The sequence below is a fragment of the Rhinopithecus bieti genome, unplaced genomic scaffold (assembly GCF_001698545.2).
Source record: "Rhinopithecus bieti isolate Rb0 unplaced genomic scaffold, ASM169854v2 scaffold_13348, whole genome shotgun sequence".
Taxonomy (NCBI): Eukaryota; Metazoa; Chordata; class Mammalia; order Primates; family Cercopithecidae; genus Rhinopithecus; species Rhinopithecus bieti.
The window spans coordinates 5,620,562-5,636,235 of record NW_016808764.1 but is presented as its reverse complement, the minus strand read 5'-3'; the positions used below and the strand labels follow the sequence as shown (position 1 = coordinate 5,636,235).

The 15,674-nt window shown below is 39.8% G+C and overlaps 1 protein-coding gene across 1 annotated transcript in view; it reads left to right on the top strand.

Moving 5' to 3' along the window:
- The window catches only part of USP31 (ubiquitin specific peptidase 31), a 96,064-nt gene that overhangs the window by 48,654 nt on the left and 31,736 nt on the right, over positions 1–15,674 (top strand). The window contains exons 2-6 of the mRNA XM_017887203.1: positions 2,399–2,536; positions 4,073–4,161; positions 4,255–4,347; positions 4,981–5,116; positions 8,396–8,540. Of these exons, the coding sequence (XP_017742692.1) occupies positions 2,399–2,536; positions 4,073–4,161; positions 4,255–4,347; positions 4,981–5,116; positions 8,396–8,540 (601 nt within the window). The remainder of the gene's footprint in view (positions 1–2,398; positions 2,537–4,072; positions 4,162–4,254; positions 4,348–4,980; positions 5,117–8,395; positions 8,541–15,674) is intronic.

Genomic DNA, 15,674 nt, shown 5'->3' with positions numbered 1-15,674 from the left:
TGTAAATATATATATTCGCATTTAAATAAACTTTTAATTTTAGGATAGTTTTAGATTTACAGAAAAGTGGCAAAGGTAGCATAGAGTTTCCACGAAGCCCATACTCAGTTTCCCTTTTGTTAATATCCTATGTCACCATAGTGCATTTGTTATAACTAAGAAGCTAACATTGGTATGTTACTGTTGACTAAATTTGACACTTTATTCAGATTTCCCCAGTTATTCTCTTGTGCCTTTTTTCTGTTCCAGGCTCCCATGGAATAACACATTACATTTAGTCGTCACGTCTTCTTAGTCTCTTCTGGTCTGTGATTATTTCTCAGACTTTCCTTATCCTTGATGTCCTTGATAGTTTTGAGAAGCACCAGTCACATTTTTTTTTTTTTTTTGCAGAATGTTCCTCAGTTTGGGTTTTGTCTGATGTTTTCCTTATGATTAGACTGAGGCCATGGGTTTTTGGGAGGAAGACCAGAGGTAAAATGTTCTTTTCATCACATGTCAAGTGCACATGCTAGCAACATGACTTACTGCTGATGGTGTCAACCTTGCCCAGCTCTCTAAAGCAGTGTTAGTTACTGTGTTAGTAACTGTAAGTTACTTTCCACTCCTCTTTCCAATCTCCTGTCTTTGGAAGTAAGTCATTATCACAACCCACACTCAGGGTGTAGGGGTGGTAAGCTCTACCTCCTGGAGGGGGGATTATTGATATAACTTATTTGGAATTCCTCTGTAAGGAAGATTTACCTCTTCTCCCTCATTTATTCATTCAGTCGTTATATCAATTTATACTTTTTTATACATTGGGTTATAACCCAATATTATTTATTCTTTTAATCAGATTGTTCCAGCTTTGACTGTTGGGAGTTCTTTTAGGTTGGTTCCTGTGTCTCTTTGATATGTCCCCTGTCCCAACCCTAGAATCGGCGTTTCTCCAAGGAGCCCTAGTTTTATACTGGAAAATGGTATTAGAAACCAAGATATGGACACTGGATGTGCATGTTGTTACTGGGGTGTCACTACTTCTTTTCCTTTCAGTGTACATATATGGATATGAACCCAAGTTTATATAAATATCTGTATTTATTTATCTGTTCACTTTGTATTAAGCTAAATAGGAGTTTATACTGACTTCAGCTGATTCATTGCCTTCCCTCCTTGCTTATCTGTAACTTCCCTCTCTATGAGAAACTTGGCATCCGTTACCACTATCCCATCATGCTACACTGTAAGCATGGACTTTCTCCCTGTCCCCCTCACTAGGCTGTTAGTATCTTAGACACTTATTAAATCTTTGTTGATGAGTGATGAATCTTGAAGCTGTTATGTATCTTACATAATAAAAGTCCAGCATTTTAGCAAAAGCAATGTAAATCAATCTCGTACAGTTTGAAACAAAACTTTTACCTGCTTTGTTATGTAACATGTTCATTGTAGAAAATATGAAAAGTGAGAAGGAAAAAAAGCACCTGTAATTCTATCACCCAGAGATAATACTTAATACGTAGGTATGTGTTATTTTAGAACTTTTTCTTTGTATGTATATGTCTACACCCCCCCAAACAATTTTTACAAGAATACATTCACATTTCACACTAGTTATTTATAACTTTTTTCACTTAATATAGTATTTCTTAAGGATGTCATATAGTTGTATCATAATTTAACTGTCTTTACTGTTTCATCTCCTCCTATTCTTTTTTTTTTTTTTTTTTTTTTTTTTTTTTTTTTTTTTTTTTTTTTTTTTTTTTTTTTTTTTTTTGAGACGGAGTCTCACTCTGTTGCCCAGGCTGGAGTGCAGTGGCTGGATCTCAGTTCACTGCAAGCTCCGCCTCCCGGGTTTACACCATTCTCCTGCCTCAGCCTCCCAAGTAGCTGGGACTGCAGGCGCCCGCCAACTCACCCGGCTAGTTTTTTGTATTTTTTAGTAGAGACGGGGTTTCGCCATGTTAGCTAGGTTGGTCTCGATCTCCTGACCTCGTGATCCACCCGTCTCGGCCTCCCAAAGTGCTGGGATTACAGGCTTGAGCCACCGCGCCCGGCCGATCTCCTCCTATTCTTAACCAATTCTCTTATTTAAGATGTCCAAGTTATTACCAATTATTTGCTTTCATAAACCCTGATTAATATTTTCTTAGAAGTCTTGACAGGCTGTTCTGATGATTTCCTTAGATACACTCCTAAAAGTAGAATTGCTGGATTAAGTGTATTTTAAGGGTTCTGGTACATGTTTCTAGGGGTGAGGTTTTTACACTGGCATCTGTTTTTACTTTGCACTCCTTCTGGGAAGTACTCTCTAACATGCTTGAGATCTTGCATCCCTTTTGGGATTATGAATAAATAGTTTTTCTTTAAAGCCAGGAACTCACAACTGTTCATGCTGATTTATTTACCTGCATAGACTATTGTGTCAAAGAATGCACTGCAGTACCGGGGAAATTCCCAGCATGATGCTCAGGAGTTTCTACTGTGGCTTTTGGACCGAGTTCACGAAGACCTCAACCATTTAGTGAAGCAGAGTGGCCAGCCACCTCTGAAGGTAAGGACGCATGCTCCCCTAGGGCAGTCAACTAGTCATGAGAGCGTGTAGATTCTTCTACTGAGGACTTGTTGCATTGCATTCATACAATGAAATTGACTAAGCTCTGAGTGAGTAGAAGATTCAATGGTTACTTAAAGGACATTTCATTTTGTTTGCTACTGTGCTGGCAGTGTGAGATACAAGAACTGTTACAGTCTAATGAGAGGGGAAACATTTGCATGTATGATGAACTTCAGATTAAAAAAAGTGATTCCATTTCACTAAACTGTTTTTAAAGCAGAATATGTTTGCTTTCTATTCTTTTCACACATACTCTGTAGTTCACTCGAATGAATACACAATCACAAAAGAAACGTATGGATTTTCTCTGCTGTTAGGATTGGATTTGACTATAGAAGCCCCAGAATGTTCTCATTGAGAAACATAGTGATTAATTTTTAATTGTATACATGTAGTCTTACAAATATGGATAAAATGACTTATATAATGGAAAAAATTAAGACTAAAGAGTTGCTTCCCTTGGGCAGTTTTTAAAGTTTTTGATAATTCTGCTCTGTACTTCAAATTTTAAATTTCTAGGTTTGGTAAGTTGTTAAATTATTCTGATTCAAGGTCCTTTTGTGCCTGAACACTCTATTCTGTCATATGACTATATGCATGTGGCTGACTCTCCCACCAAATTGAGACATCCTCAAGGTCAGGCACTGGGTCTTACTATCTTTGTATCCTAATGTTCTGTACAGTTCTCTCTGCATATGGTGCTTAGTAACTAATTGTTAGGCGGAGGGACACGAAAAGTTAAATACAACATGAAGTAGAGTGTGATGAGGCACTAACATACACAGCATAGCTAATAGGTACTAGAGAATTTAGGCATGGGAAGCATTAGTACTTTTTTTTTTTTTGAGACGGACTTTCACTCTTGTTGCCCAGGCTGGAGTGCAATGGCGCAATCTTGGCTCACCACAACTTCTGCCTCCTGGGTTCAAGTGATTCTCCTGCCTCAGCCTCCTGAGTAACTGGGATTACAGGCATGCACCACCACAGCCGGCTAATTTTGTATTTTCAGTAGAGACGGGGTTTCTCCATGTTGGTCAGGCTGGTCTCGAACTCCCGACCTCAAGTGATCCACCCCCCCCCCACCTCGGCCTTTCAAAGTGCTGGGATTATAGGCATGACCCACCGTGCCCGGCTACCATTAGTACTTTTAAAGTGGTTGAGGATTACTTCTTGGAGGAGATTGGAGAATTGGAGGGAAACTGGAGCATCCTGGGGAAGGGGAGCTGCCTGGCTGAGTGCCATGCAGAGACAATCGCAGGCAGAGTCTGTGTGAGGGGATGAGTCCACGTGACCCACATCCTGCCTGCTGTGTTCTGGCTCCTTTAGCAGGTGCCCGTCACTGAAGTATCTGCACTTGATGCATAGCTTGTAAAGGAAGTCAAGGACATTTGTGATTCTCTGACTTCATCTTCAGCCAAGAATTGGTCTTCCTAGTCTTGTAGTACAAGAAATTGTACTTTCTTTTTTTTTTAGCCGCCGTCAGAGACTGATATGATGCCTGAGGGACCATCTTTTCCTGTCTGTAGCACTTTTGTACAAGAACTCTTTCAAGCCCAATACAGGTATGAGCAAATCAGATGTTCCCACTTATTTTGTTTACCTGACATAGTTCTGGGTGATTTTAATGTTGAGTGTCTTACCTTTTTGTTTTAAAGATCTTCTTTGACATGTCCTCATTGTCAGAAACAGAGCAACACTTTTGATCCTTTCCTTTGCATTTCTTTGCCAATTCCTCTACCCCACACAAGGTAAGAATGGATTTAGTAAAATGAAGGCTGTATTTTCTTATTGTATTCCTTTTCCTCTGTAGGCTCCTATTAGATCTTCTTACTTATTTAGACAGGTAATGGGATTAATAATGGGATTGAATACAGTCATTGCTACAACCTTACAAGAATAAATGCCCTCCTGAGTTTGCAGGGTAAGCAGGCACATGAGGCAAGCAGAGGCTATTTAGTCTGACCCGGTTTGTCATCCTAACGTAGTATCGGGGGAGGGGGAGGGCTGTTGAGTGGCTTCAAGATTCTCTAGAGACCTTACTTTACATTTCTTGTTTCTTAGTTGCTTTATTTTGAACAATTTCTCAACATTTCCAGGAGTTAAACGCTGTTCTAAAGAAAATACAAAGCACAGAATGAAGTGTAGATATATTTTTGTTTGCTTCATAGAGTGTTCATTTTATGACGATTGCCTTTTCCAAAGATCTTGATGATTGTTTGATAGTTCTGCTTAGAGCCAAGTGAAATTTTTCCATTTGGCTTCAGAGTAACACTGTGGGTTAGCTTTAGATTTTTGTTGATTTCAGCTCAGGTTTATTTTGCATTTCTATGTTTTAGTTGAAATAAGTGACTAATGAGAAGATCTGACTTTGATCTGTACAGGCCTCTATATGTCACTGTAGTGTATCAAGGGAAATGTTCTCACTGCATGAGGATTGGTGTGGCTGTGCCTCTGTCTGGGACTGTTGCCAGACTTCGGGAAGCAGTGTCTATGGAAACAAAGATCCCCACTGATCAGGTAATAAGTCTGCTAAGGCCAGTTACACATGAGCCACAAAAGTATTGCTTTCTGTTCTCTTAGAATTTTTTATAGTTCTTTGCCGAATATGATTAGAGATTTAAAACCAGTTGCATTTAGAGTTGAGGGAAAAAAAAATCAAGACCCCAAAGAGTAAAATATATAGAGAAACTTCATGTTTCATGTAATTGTATATATAATTTTAAAAGGAGTTTGGGCACGGTGGCTCACGCCTGTAATCCCACCACTTTGAGAGGCCGAGGCAGGTGGATCACGAGGTCAGGAGATCAAGACCATCCTGGCTAACACGGCGAAACCCCGTCTCTACTAAAAATACAAAAAATTAGCCGGTGTGGTGGCGGGTGCCTATGGTCCCAGCTATTCAGGAGGCTGAGGCAGGAGAATAGTGTGAACCCGGAGGCGGAGCTTGGTGTGAGCTGAGATCATGCCACTGCACTCCAGCCTGGGCAACAGAGCGAGACTCCGTCTCAAAAAAGAAAAGGAGAAGCTGTGACTTTATACCAAGTCCTTCTTGTAGCTTTGTTCATAAGGTATAATTACTTAACCCTTCTTAAATCATTCCTATGGATGTGTATGTGGGCAGTGGAGCGTCCTCGCAGCGTTTGATAGTCAAAGAGGCTTTGAAAACTTGAGCAGTGACACTAGAAAACCCCTTGTGGTGGTAAGAGTGGATATCTTGCTAGTACAGTGTTCTATACGTAATAGATGCTCAATACATTTTGTTTTCTCATTATGGCTGGACCAGGGTCTCTTACCTTGTTTAGAGAAGAGAAAGGAAAGTTGTGCCCATGCCAGTTCCCTTTGGGATGCATGTTTGATAAGCAGTTATGTTGAAATTGACCAAAAATACTTTTGACCTGTTTGGACTTGACATGTTTCTGCATATAGCTTTTACTCAATTTGCTATTATTATTTTATTTGGAAAAACATTCCTTATTTAAGATTTATTAAGGAAAGATGACTCAGTAGCTAAATTGCTTTCCCTAGATAGTAGCTTCTGGAAGCTACTATGTAATTCCTGGAATAATAAAGGTGTTTTATACTTTGGCCTTATGTGGCCTCGTTTGGGAAGTTACCACAGTAAAACAAATACAGCCAGCAGTGTTACCCTAATATGGCAAATATCTCATATTTTTGTAGGCCAAGTACTGGCATGTTGATAAAATGTTCATATTCTTTCCTACTCTGAAAAGCCCATTGGCTCTTTCTTCCTTTCAGGATTAGGGAAAGGCAGAAAGAGAGGGAGCGAGGCTTTGGTGGTGTCCAGGGCAAATCTGGTTGCATCTTTACAGCTTCCAGCACTGTCTGGCTCCTTTTGCATGTGGTGTAAATTGGTGAAATAATTACAAGTTTGCTGTTGACCTCAGTTTGCTGAAGAGAATGAATTTTACTTGCATGCTCACCGGCAGAAAAACAACATGGTCATTAAATTCATTAGAAGGAAAATGTGCCAGGAACATTTTTGCTGGACTGTTTGTGGAGTATGCCACCAACCCCTTTTACCTGGTAAATCTGCAGAATGTTAGTGCTGGTAGAGGGGACCTCAGGGGTCCAGTGCAACTCTTATTTGGAAGAGGCTCAGAGAAGACATGTGACTTGTTCAGGTTTGCGGGGCTGGTTGGTGATAGGCTGGACTGGAACCTGTATGCCCAGTCCAATGCTTTTTCAGTAGACAGCGCAGCTGAGCATGTAATAAAGTCTTTAAATATCTCCAGTGTTCTCCTCTCCATCTTTTGTTTCTTTTGTTTGTTTGTTTGTTTGTATGTATATATGTACGTATGTATGTATTGATTGATTGAGACAGGGTCTCACTCGGTTGCCCAGGCTGGAGTGCATTGGCGTAATCATGGCTCACTGCACCCTCAACCTTGTGGGCTCAAGCAATCCTCCCACCTCAGCCTCCCAAATAGTGGGGACTACAGGCGCATGCCACCACGCCCAGCTGATTTTTGTATTTTTCATAGAGACGAGGTTTTGGTATGTTGCCCAGGCTGGTTTTGAACTCCTGGCCTCAAGCAGTCCTTCTGTCTTGGCCTCCCAAAGTGCTGGGATTACAGGCTTGAGCTACCATGCCTGTCCTGTTTTTCTGTTTTATTGTAAAATACTCAACCATTTCAGAAATATAACAGAAAGAGGAAGTATCTCATACTAGGTATCTTAATGCTAAGGGTTACTAACTTTAATACTATGTTATATAGTATTCATTTAGATTTTTTCTGTGCATATATACATTAATGATTTTATATAAGTAGAATCGTTTACACTTACTGTTTTTACCTTGCTTTGTATTTACTTAGATCTTTGCATGTTAGTGCAAATATATATAGTTCATTCTTTTTAGTAGCTTTATAATTCCAGTAAGGCTATACTACATTTAACTAGTTAGTATTTTTGACATTTGAGTTGATTTTTTTTTTCAATACAAATATCTATGGTTTAGGCTTGAAAAATAGAAAATAAAATGATATGGGAGAAAGCCTCAGAGTCAGATGTGGACTCCATCCTCGACATGAGGCTGAATCGTTGTAGAACTTGAGGGAAGTCTCTTGGCTTCTCTCCTTTCAGTGAAAATGGGGGTTAGACGTTATGATCTCCTGGTTCTCTTCTATACCAAAACTTAGAGGAACTCTGGAGTTAGAGTCGTAGAGTTCTGACATCAGAGTACAGGTGTCCCTCAGTGTCCATGGGATTGGTTGCAGGAACCCTTGCACTATGATACCAAAATCCACGGTGCTTTAATCCCTTTTATAACATGGCACAATATTTGCAGAGAATCTAAGCATATCATCCTGTATACTTTATTTTTACTTTTTATTTTATGGATACATAATAGTTGTACCTCCAATATACTTTAAATCATCTCCAGATAATTTATAATATTTAATGTAGTGTAAATGTTATGTAAATAGTTGTTATGCTATATTGTTTAGGGAATAATGACAAGTAAAAGACTGTTCAGTATACATTCAATCATCCTTTTTTTTTCTTCTGAATATTTTTGATCTGCAGTTGGTTGAATCTACATATGTAGCACCCACAGATATGCAGGGGTGACTGTATATTGTTAATATAGTTTCAGAGGATATTGTGCTTCCAAAATTCTCTCATTAAAGGCAAATAAAGTGGGCTCTGTGAGATGTTTCGGAGCTCTCTCAGACCACTGCCAGTCCTGATGGTCTGGAGAATTTCATAGAATTGGGAGATCAATTAGTATTGAATTTCCAGTTACCCAACTGTTTACATTTTTCCTATTTTTAGATTGTGTTAACAGAAATGTACTATGATGGGTTCCATCGTTCCTTTTGTGATACAGACGACCTGGAAACAGTCCATGAAAGCGACTGCATTTTTGCCTTTGAGACTCCTGAAATATTTAGGCCTGAAGGAATTCTCAGTCAAAGAGGTAAGTGAGCTCCTGTTTCCATAATGCCACCTGGGTTTGCAGGTTTAACTATAGTCTGCCTTTTTAGATGTCTATTATATAATGATACACATTTTAAAAAAATTGTGGTAAAATACACATACATATTTTTTTGATGGTATAATGGTAAAACTCTTATAGTAATATTTTCCTAGAAGAAGGCAACTCTTACTGTTTTAGGCAAAGATATGTCCATAGTTTAGTTGGGAAAACCTCATATTGAGATTCAGGACTGACTGTGACCTCCTTTAAGTAGCCTTTTTGGCATCTTATAGCATTCAGGAAGATATACTGTGCCATAGTTGTATGTTTTTTGTTTTTCGTTTTTGAGACAGAGTCTTGCTCTGTCGCTCAGGCTGGAGTGCAGTGGTGTGATCTCGGCTCACTGCAGCCTTAGCCTCCTGAGTAGCTGGGATCACAGGCGCATGCCATAAAGCCTGGCTAATTTTTATATTTTTAGTAGAGATGGGGTTTCAACATGTTGGCCAGGCTGGTCTTGAACTCATGACCTCAAGTGATCCACCTGCCTCAGCCTCCCAAAGTGCTGGGATTACAGGCATGAGCCACCACACCCGGCCCACTATTCTGCTTTCTGTTTCTACAGATTTCCCAAGTCTAGACTTCTATATAAATGGAATCATAAAATAATATGGTATTTTGTGACTGGCTTTACTTAGTGTGATGTTTTCAAGATTCATTCATGTTGTAGCATATATCACACTTAATTCCTTTTTATGGCCAAGTAATATTTTATTGTTTGAATAGATCACATTTTGTTTATTCATTGTTCATGAACATTTGGGTTGTTTCCACCTTCTGGCTAGTATGAATAATGCTCCTGTGAACCATTCCACACAAGTTTTTGTGTGGACTTATGTTTTCGTTTCTCTTCATACCTGGGAATAGAACTGCTGTGTCGTGTGGTAACTCTATGTTTAATCATTTGGGGGAACTTACAGACTGTTTTCCAAAATGCTACACCGTGTTACATTTTTATCAGCAGTGTTTGAGGGTCCAGTTTCTCTACATCCCCGCCAATACTTGATTATTGTCTGACTCTTTAGTTTTAGCCATCGTAGTGGGTATGAAGTGGTATCTCATTACGGTTTTGATTTGTGTTTGTGACTGACATGATGTTGAGCATCTTTTCTTGTGCTTGTTGGCCATTTGCATATCATATTTGGGAAAATGTCTATTCAAATATTTTGCCCATTTTAAAATTGCATTGTTTGCATTTTGTTGTTGAGTTTTAGGAATTTTCACATGTGCTGAATACTAGACCCTTATCAGATATATGATTTGCAAATATTTTCTCCCATTCTGTGGGTGATCTTTTAACTACCTGATGTCCTTTGAAACACAAAAGTTCTTAGTTTTGTTGAAGTCCAGTTTATCTTTTTTTGTTGTTGTTGCTTGTGCTTTTGTTGTCATATCTAACACTTTATCAAATCCAAAGTCATAAAGATTTACCCCATAATTTCTTTTAAGAGTTTTATAGTTTTAGCTCTTATATTATAGTTTTTTGAACTATTTTGAGTTAATTTTTTGTGTTGTGTAAGGTAAGGGCCCAACATTATTCTTTCATGGTGGCTGTCAAGTTGTTCCAGTTAACAGACTTTTCGAGCAGATGGGTAAACTTCCATGAATAGAGTAATTGAAATGATAGAAGCCTCATTGGATTTTTCTGTAAGGGTCCAAACCAGAACCATGGTCACCTTAGTAGTTGTGTTAGCATAAGGGAGACTAGCACCTGGGCTTTTTGTCAGACCTGGGGAGACTGCTGCTTCCTAGCTTACCCAGTTTTTTAAAATTTTAGTTTCTTTACATGAAGTGCAGAGGAATAATCACTATAGTGTTGATGTCAAGACTGTGTGAGATCAGGCACGTCAGACATTCCACAGGGACTGACTATACTAAGTCTTCAGTAAATGAAAGCTACTTTTGTATTTCTTGTTATTGCTTCCGGTGTTCATTACTGGTAAGCCAACGTTGAGGTGACCGTCTTTGCTCCAGCAATAAATGAATCAGTCAATTACAAATATTTTTGTGCACCTGTAGATAACTTCTGCTGTAATTGGCATGAGTGGTAAATATCAAATAAGTGTATTTTAGGTTTTTGGTACTATCCAAACAGAGATTTATTGAAGTTATTTAGTGAAGATAATGTGGGAGGTACTGATGACCACAAGGAAGACTAAGACCAAACTCTGGCCTTCAAAAATTTCACCATTTAGTGACCTCTTAGTAATAGTTTAGCCTTGGTCAGTTTATGTAGGAGTATTATCCATGTTCCAAGTAAAGTATAAATGGAAGTATTAGAAAATGTTAGAGGGAGCCACTAAGACTGCTTGGGCTGGATCAGGGTGGTGCCACAGGGGAGGGGACAGATTTGAATGTAAAGGATGGGTGGGCTATCCAAGGCAAAGAAGTGTGGAAGAAAGGGCTTGCAGTTTCAGTAGGAGGGAGGGGCAGAGGCCAGAGTGAGATGGGCTAAGGAATAAGCAGAAAGCCAGAGAGGGAGTCAGGGTGTGTTTTCCCCTTTTGACCTTAGTGTAAAACACAGGTTGTAGATTGTGCTCAACCTTTAAAAGGTGAAGGGGGCATTTTCTTCTGAGACAGGAAGAAGGGGGACTGTGGGTGAAGATGGAGACATTCAAGGTGGAGCATAGGGAAGGCAAAGTGATTTGGATCAGGAAGACTTAATCCCAGCAAAGGAGGAGGCAAGGTCAACAGAGTGGGTGGAGATGAGTTTGGGCACTTGAACAGAATGGAGGCGTGTGGATCAGGGAGGAGTGCAGCTGCTACGCTGAGCCTGGGCTTGACCTTGAACACAACACAACCTGTGTTCAAGGACCCACCTGACCCTCCCTCCTTGGTGTTTTTGCTGGGGCTTTTCTTCTGGCCACCCTTAAAGTTTGGAGTTCGCAAGGGTCCTGCTCTCATCCTTTGTCTTGGTCTTGACCCTCTCTTTGGCCTGTCTGTTCAGCACTCACGGTTTGAACTGCCGTTCTTGTATACCATCTATCTTTATGCCTGATTACTTATTACTTTCATATCCAGATGTGATGCGAAATCTCACTTCACATCCAGATGCTTACTATTTTCACCTCGATTGTCCACAGACTCCTCAAATTTTAAAACATAGTATTCTGTTTTTTCTTTTCAGACTGGCTCCTTTCTCACATCCCTTATTGTAGTGAATGACACCATGATCCATCTAGTCTCCCAAGACAGATGCTTGAGAATCAAACTTCTCTTTCCACCTCACCCTGTTCACACGTGAACCCTTATTGTTCATTTTGCCTCCTAAATATTTTATACTCATTCCTTCTGCTCCACTTGCCCTGTTGTTCTTATTTTAGGCCATCATTCTTTCTTAGAGCAGAGTCTCCTGTCTGCCCTTATCTCGGTCCCTCTGCCAGTCCATCATGTGTCTGCTATCAAACCCTCATGATTAAGGGCACAGGTACAGTCTGGGGAGGAGTCGTACCTGTTCCATAGGTGTTAGGAGGATTTAAAGCAATAATGCATGTGTTTTCACACCTGTGGGACTTTTGGGGTACATACTGGTTACTCTTTCTGAAATGTACTCCTCATCCCTTTTGGCCTGAGGAATTCCTTTCAGTCTTATCTGGAGCCCCGGAATCTTCTGTGACCTCTAGTAACAGACTTGGCTTCATTAGCTGACACAGACCTTCTGTGCATACGAATATTATGACATCACATAGTTCCTAATATTTATTTGTATGTGCGTGTCCCCTACTAGACTGAGAAGGCTATGGGTTATTTTTCATCTGCCTTTCATTAGCCTCCTTAATACCTGTCATATGGTAGGGACTTAATGAATGTTGATTGGATTAAGTGAATGATGGTTTGGGGCAAAGAGATCAGTGAATGACAGAATTCAAGCACAGTTCTTCCTATTAAAGAAGCAAAGAAGAAAAACAGTGCTTCTTGAAAAAAATGCATGCCTATTGTTAACTTTTCATTTTGAAATAATTTCAGACTTAGAGAAAAGTTGCAAAAATAGTACCAAGAATTTCCATGTATCCTTCACCCAGATGCCCCAATGTGTTAACATTTTACTGTTTTATCACATTTGTTCTCTCTCTGTAATATGTATGTGTTTATAATCTTTTTCTGAACCATTTGAGAGTGAATTGCAGATATATTAACTCTTTGTGCCTAAATACATCATGTATTTCCTAAAAACAAGGATATTATCTTACATAATCTAAGTACAGTTATGAAAATCAGGAAATTAAGGCTGGTACAATACTACAATTTTTTTAGCCTGATAATTTTTTACTAGTTGTCAAGTTGTTACTGCATGATCCACTTCCAGATGGAGTGAGCATCAGAAATATACCATGCATATTGATTATATTATCTTGGACTTCTCTCCAGTATTCCAGATTTGAAATACAATCATTTTACCTACAGACTTTATTGAAATTTTGCCATTTGTCTCACTATTGTACTTCATAGCAAAATTAAAAAAAAATTCTTATGCAGGATCGAATATCATGGTTTGCTTGGTTGTCATTTCTCTTTGATTTCATGTGTCAGGAACAGTTCTTTAGCCTTTCATGACTTTGGCATTTTTGAAGAGTATGGGCCCTTTGTTTTGTAGAACATCCTTATTTCGGGTTTGACTGACATTTCGTCATCGGTAGATTCCGGTTATGTATTTCTGGCAGAAATACCATGAAATGTTGTTTTGTCCTTCTCATGGCATCATAGCAGGAGGTACGTGACACCTATGTGTCCTATTGCTGTCAGTAACTTTGATAACTAAGGCAATATCTGCCAGGTTGAAGGCAATGTCTGCCATGTTTCCCCTAGTACTAAGCTACTGTTTTCCCCTTGTAATTAATAAGCATCTTATGGTGAGATACTTTGACAATAGGTAAATATCCTGTCTTTTCTGAAACTTCTTTTTTTTTTAAATGGAGTCTCGCCTTGTTGTGCAGGCTGGAGTGTAGTGGCGCGATCTCAGCTCACTGCAACCTTCACCTCTCGGGTTCAAGCGATTCTCCTGCCTCATCCTCCCGAGTAGCTGGGATTACAGGCGCCTGCCACCACGTCTGGCTAATTTTTTGTGTTTTTAGTAGAGATGTGGTTTCACCATGTTTGCCAGGCTTGTCTTGAACTCCTGACCTCGGGTGATCGGCACACCTTGGCCTCCCAAAGTGCTGGGATTACAGGCGTGAGCCACTGTGCCTGGCCTTCCTGGGTGATTTTAATGTGCTACCAGGACTGTTAACCACTGGTTTAGGGGAGGGCAGAAAAACATTACTGTCAGTGCCATCCTCTTCTTCATTATTCAGTTTTTGATGTTTTATGGCTCCCCTTGTTTACTTACACTTTTAAGATACATTTGATAATAGTTTTGTCAAGTTCCTATAATCATAATTTTAGGATTGGGGTAAATGTATAGAATTAACTGGGAGAGGGTGGCATTTTTACAGGATTGCACTTCCTTACTCAGGAACGTGATATCTGCATTTACTCACCTTTTTTATTCCTGGGAAAGTTGTGATTTTCTGCACCTATTTCAAAGTTATTCCTAGGTGTTTTATTGCTGTTGTGAGTAGTGACCCCCTTCCCACTCCCATTATGTATTTTGTTTTTGATTTTTAGAGACGGCCTCACTCTGTCACCCAGGCTGGAGTGCAATGGCACAATCATAACTTACTTCAGTCTCCATCTCCTGGGCTCAGGTGATTCTCCTGCCTCAATTTCCCGAGTAGCTGGGACTGCAGGTGTGTGCCATCTGCCTGGCTAATTTTTTTGTGGAGACAGGGTCTAGCTATGTTGCCTAGACTGGTCTTGAACTCCTGGTCTCATATATTCTTCTGGGGCAGGTTAAATTCCTGAAGGAGACCTTTCTACACTCCTTGTTGGAAGGTGGGGCCTGGTTGCCAGCACCCTAGGTGCTGAGTGACGGGGAAGAGCTGAGATGTTCACTTACCCCTTTGTTTTAATACAGTGCCCTCACCTTCTCCTGGATTGCCCCCCTGTCCACACATCCCTGACTTTGCTGGAGTGGGAGGGGTATTTTGGCGTATCGTGTTGGTAGTCATTTTCTCGTTTTTAAAAAATTTCGGTGAAATTTACTTAACATAATAACCACTTTTAAGTGGTCACTTCCATGGTATTAGTACATTAACAGTGTCAGGCAAATACTACCTCTATGTAGTTCCAAAACAGTTCCATCACACCAGAAGAAAACGCCATGACCATTAAGCAATTGCTTCTCATTCTCCCCTCCCCCCAGGCCCTGACAGCCACTAATCTGCATTCTTGTCTCTGGATTGACCTATTCTAGCTATTTCATATAAATAAAATCATATAAATAAAATACAATATGGGACCTTTTATGTCTGGCTTCTTTCACTTAGCATAATGTTTCAGTGTTCATCCATGTTGTAGCATGAGACAGTACTTCATTCCTTTTCTTTATTTATTATTATACTCTTAAGTTCTAGGGTAAATGTGCATGCAATGTGCAGGTTTGATACATAGGTATACATATGCCATGTTGGTTTGCTGCACCCATCAACTTGTCATTTAGATTAGGTATTTCTCCTAATGCTATCCCTCCCCCATCCCCCTATCCCCCAATAGGCCCCGGTGTGTGATGTTCCCCGCCCTGTGTCCAAGTGTTCTTATTGTTTGATTCCCACCTATGAATGAGAACATGCGGTGTTTGGTTTTCTGCCTTTATGATAGTTTGCTGAGAATGATGGTTTCCAGCTTCATCCCTGTCTCTGCAAAGGTTATGAACTCATCCTTTTTTATGGCTGCATAGTATTCCATGGTGTATATGTGCCACATTTTCTTAATCCAGTCTATCATTGATGGACATTTAGGTTGGTTCCAAGTCTTTGCTATTGTGAATAGTGCCGCAATAAACATACAGGTGCATGTGTCTTTATAGCAGCATGATTTATAATCCTTTGGGTATATACTCAGCAATGGGATTGCTGCGTCAAATGGTAATTCTAGTTCTAGATCCTTGAGGAATCGCCATACTGTCTTCCACAATGGTTGAACTAGTTTACAATCCCACCAACAGTGTAAAAGTGTTCCTATTTCTCCACATCCTCTCCA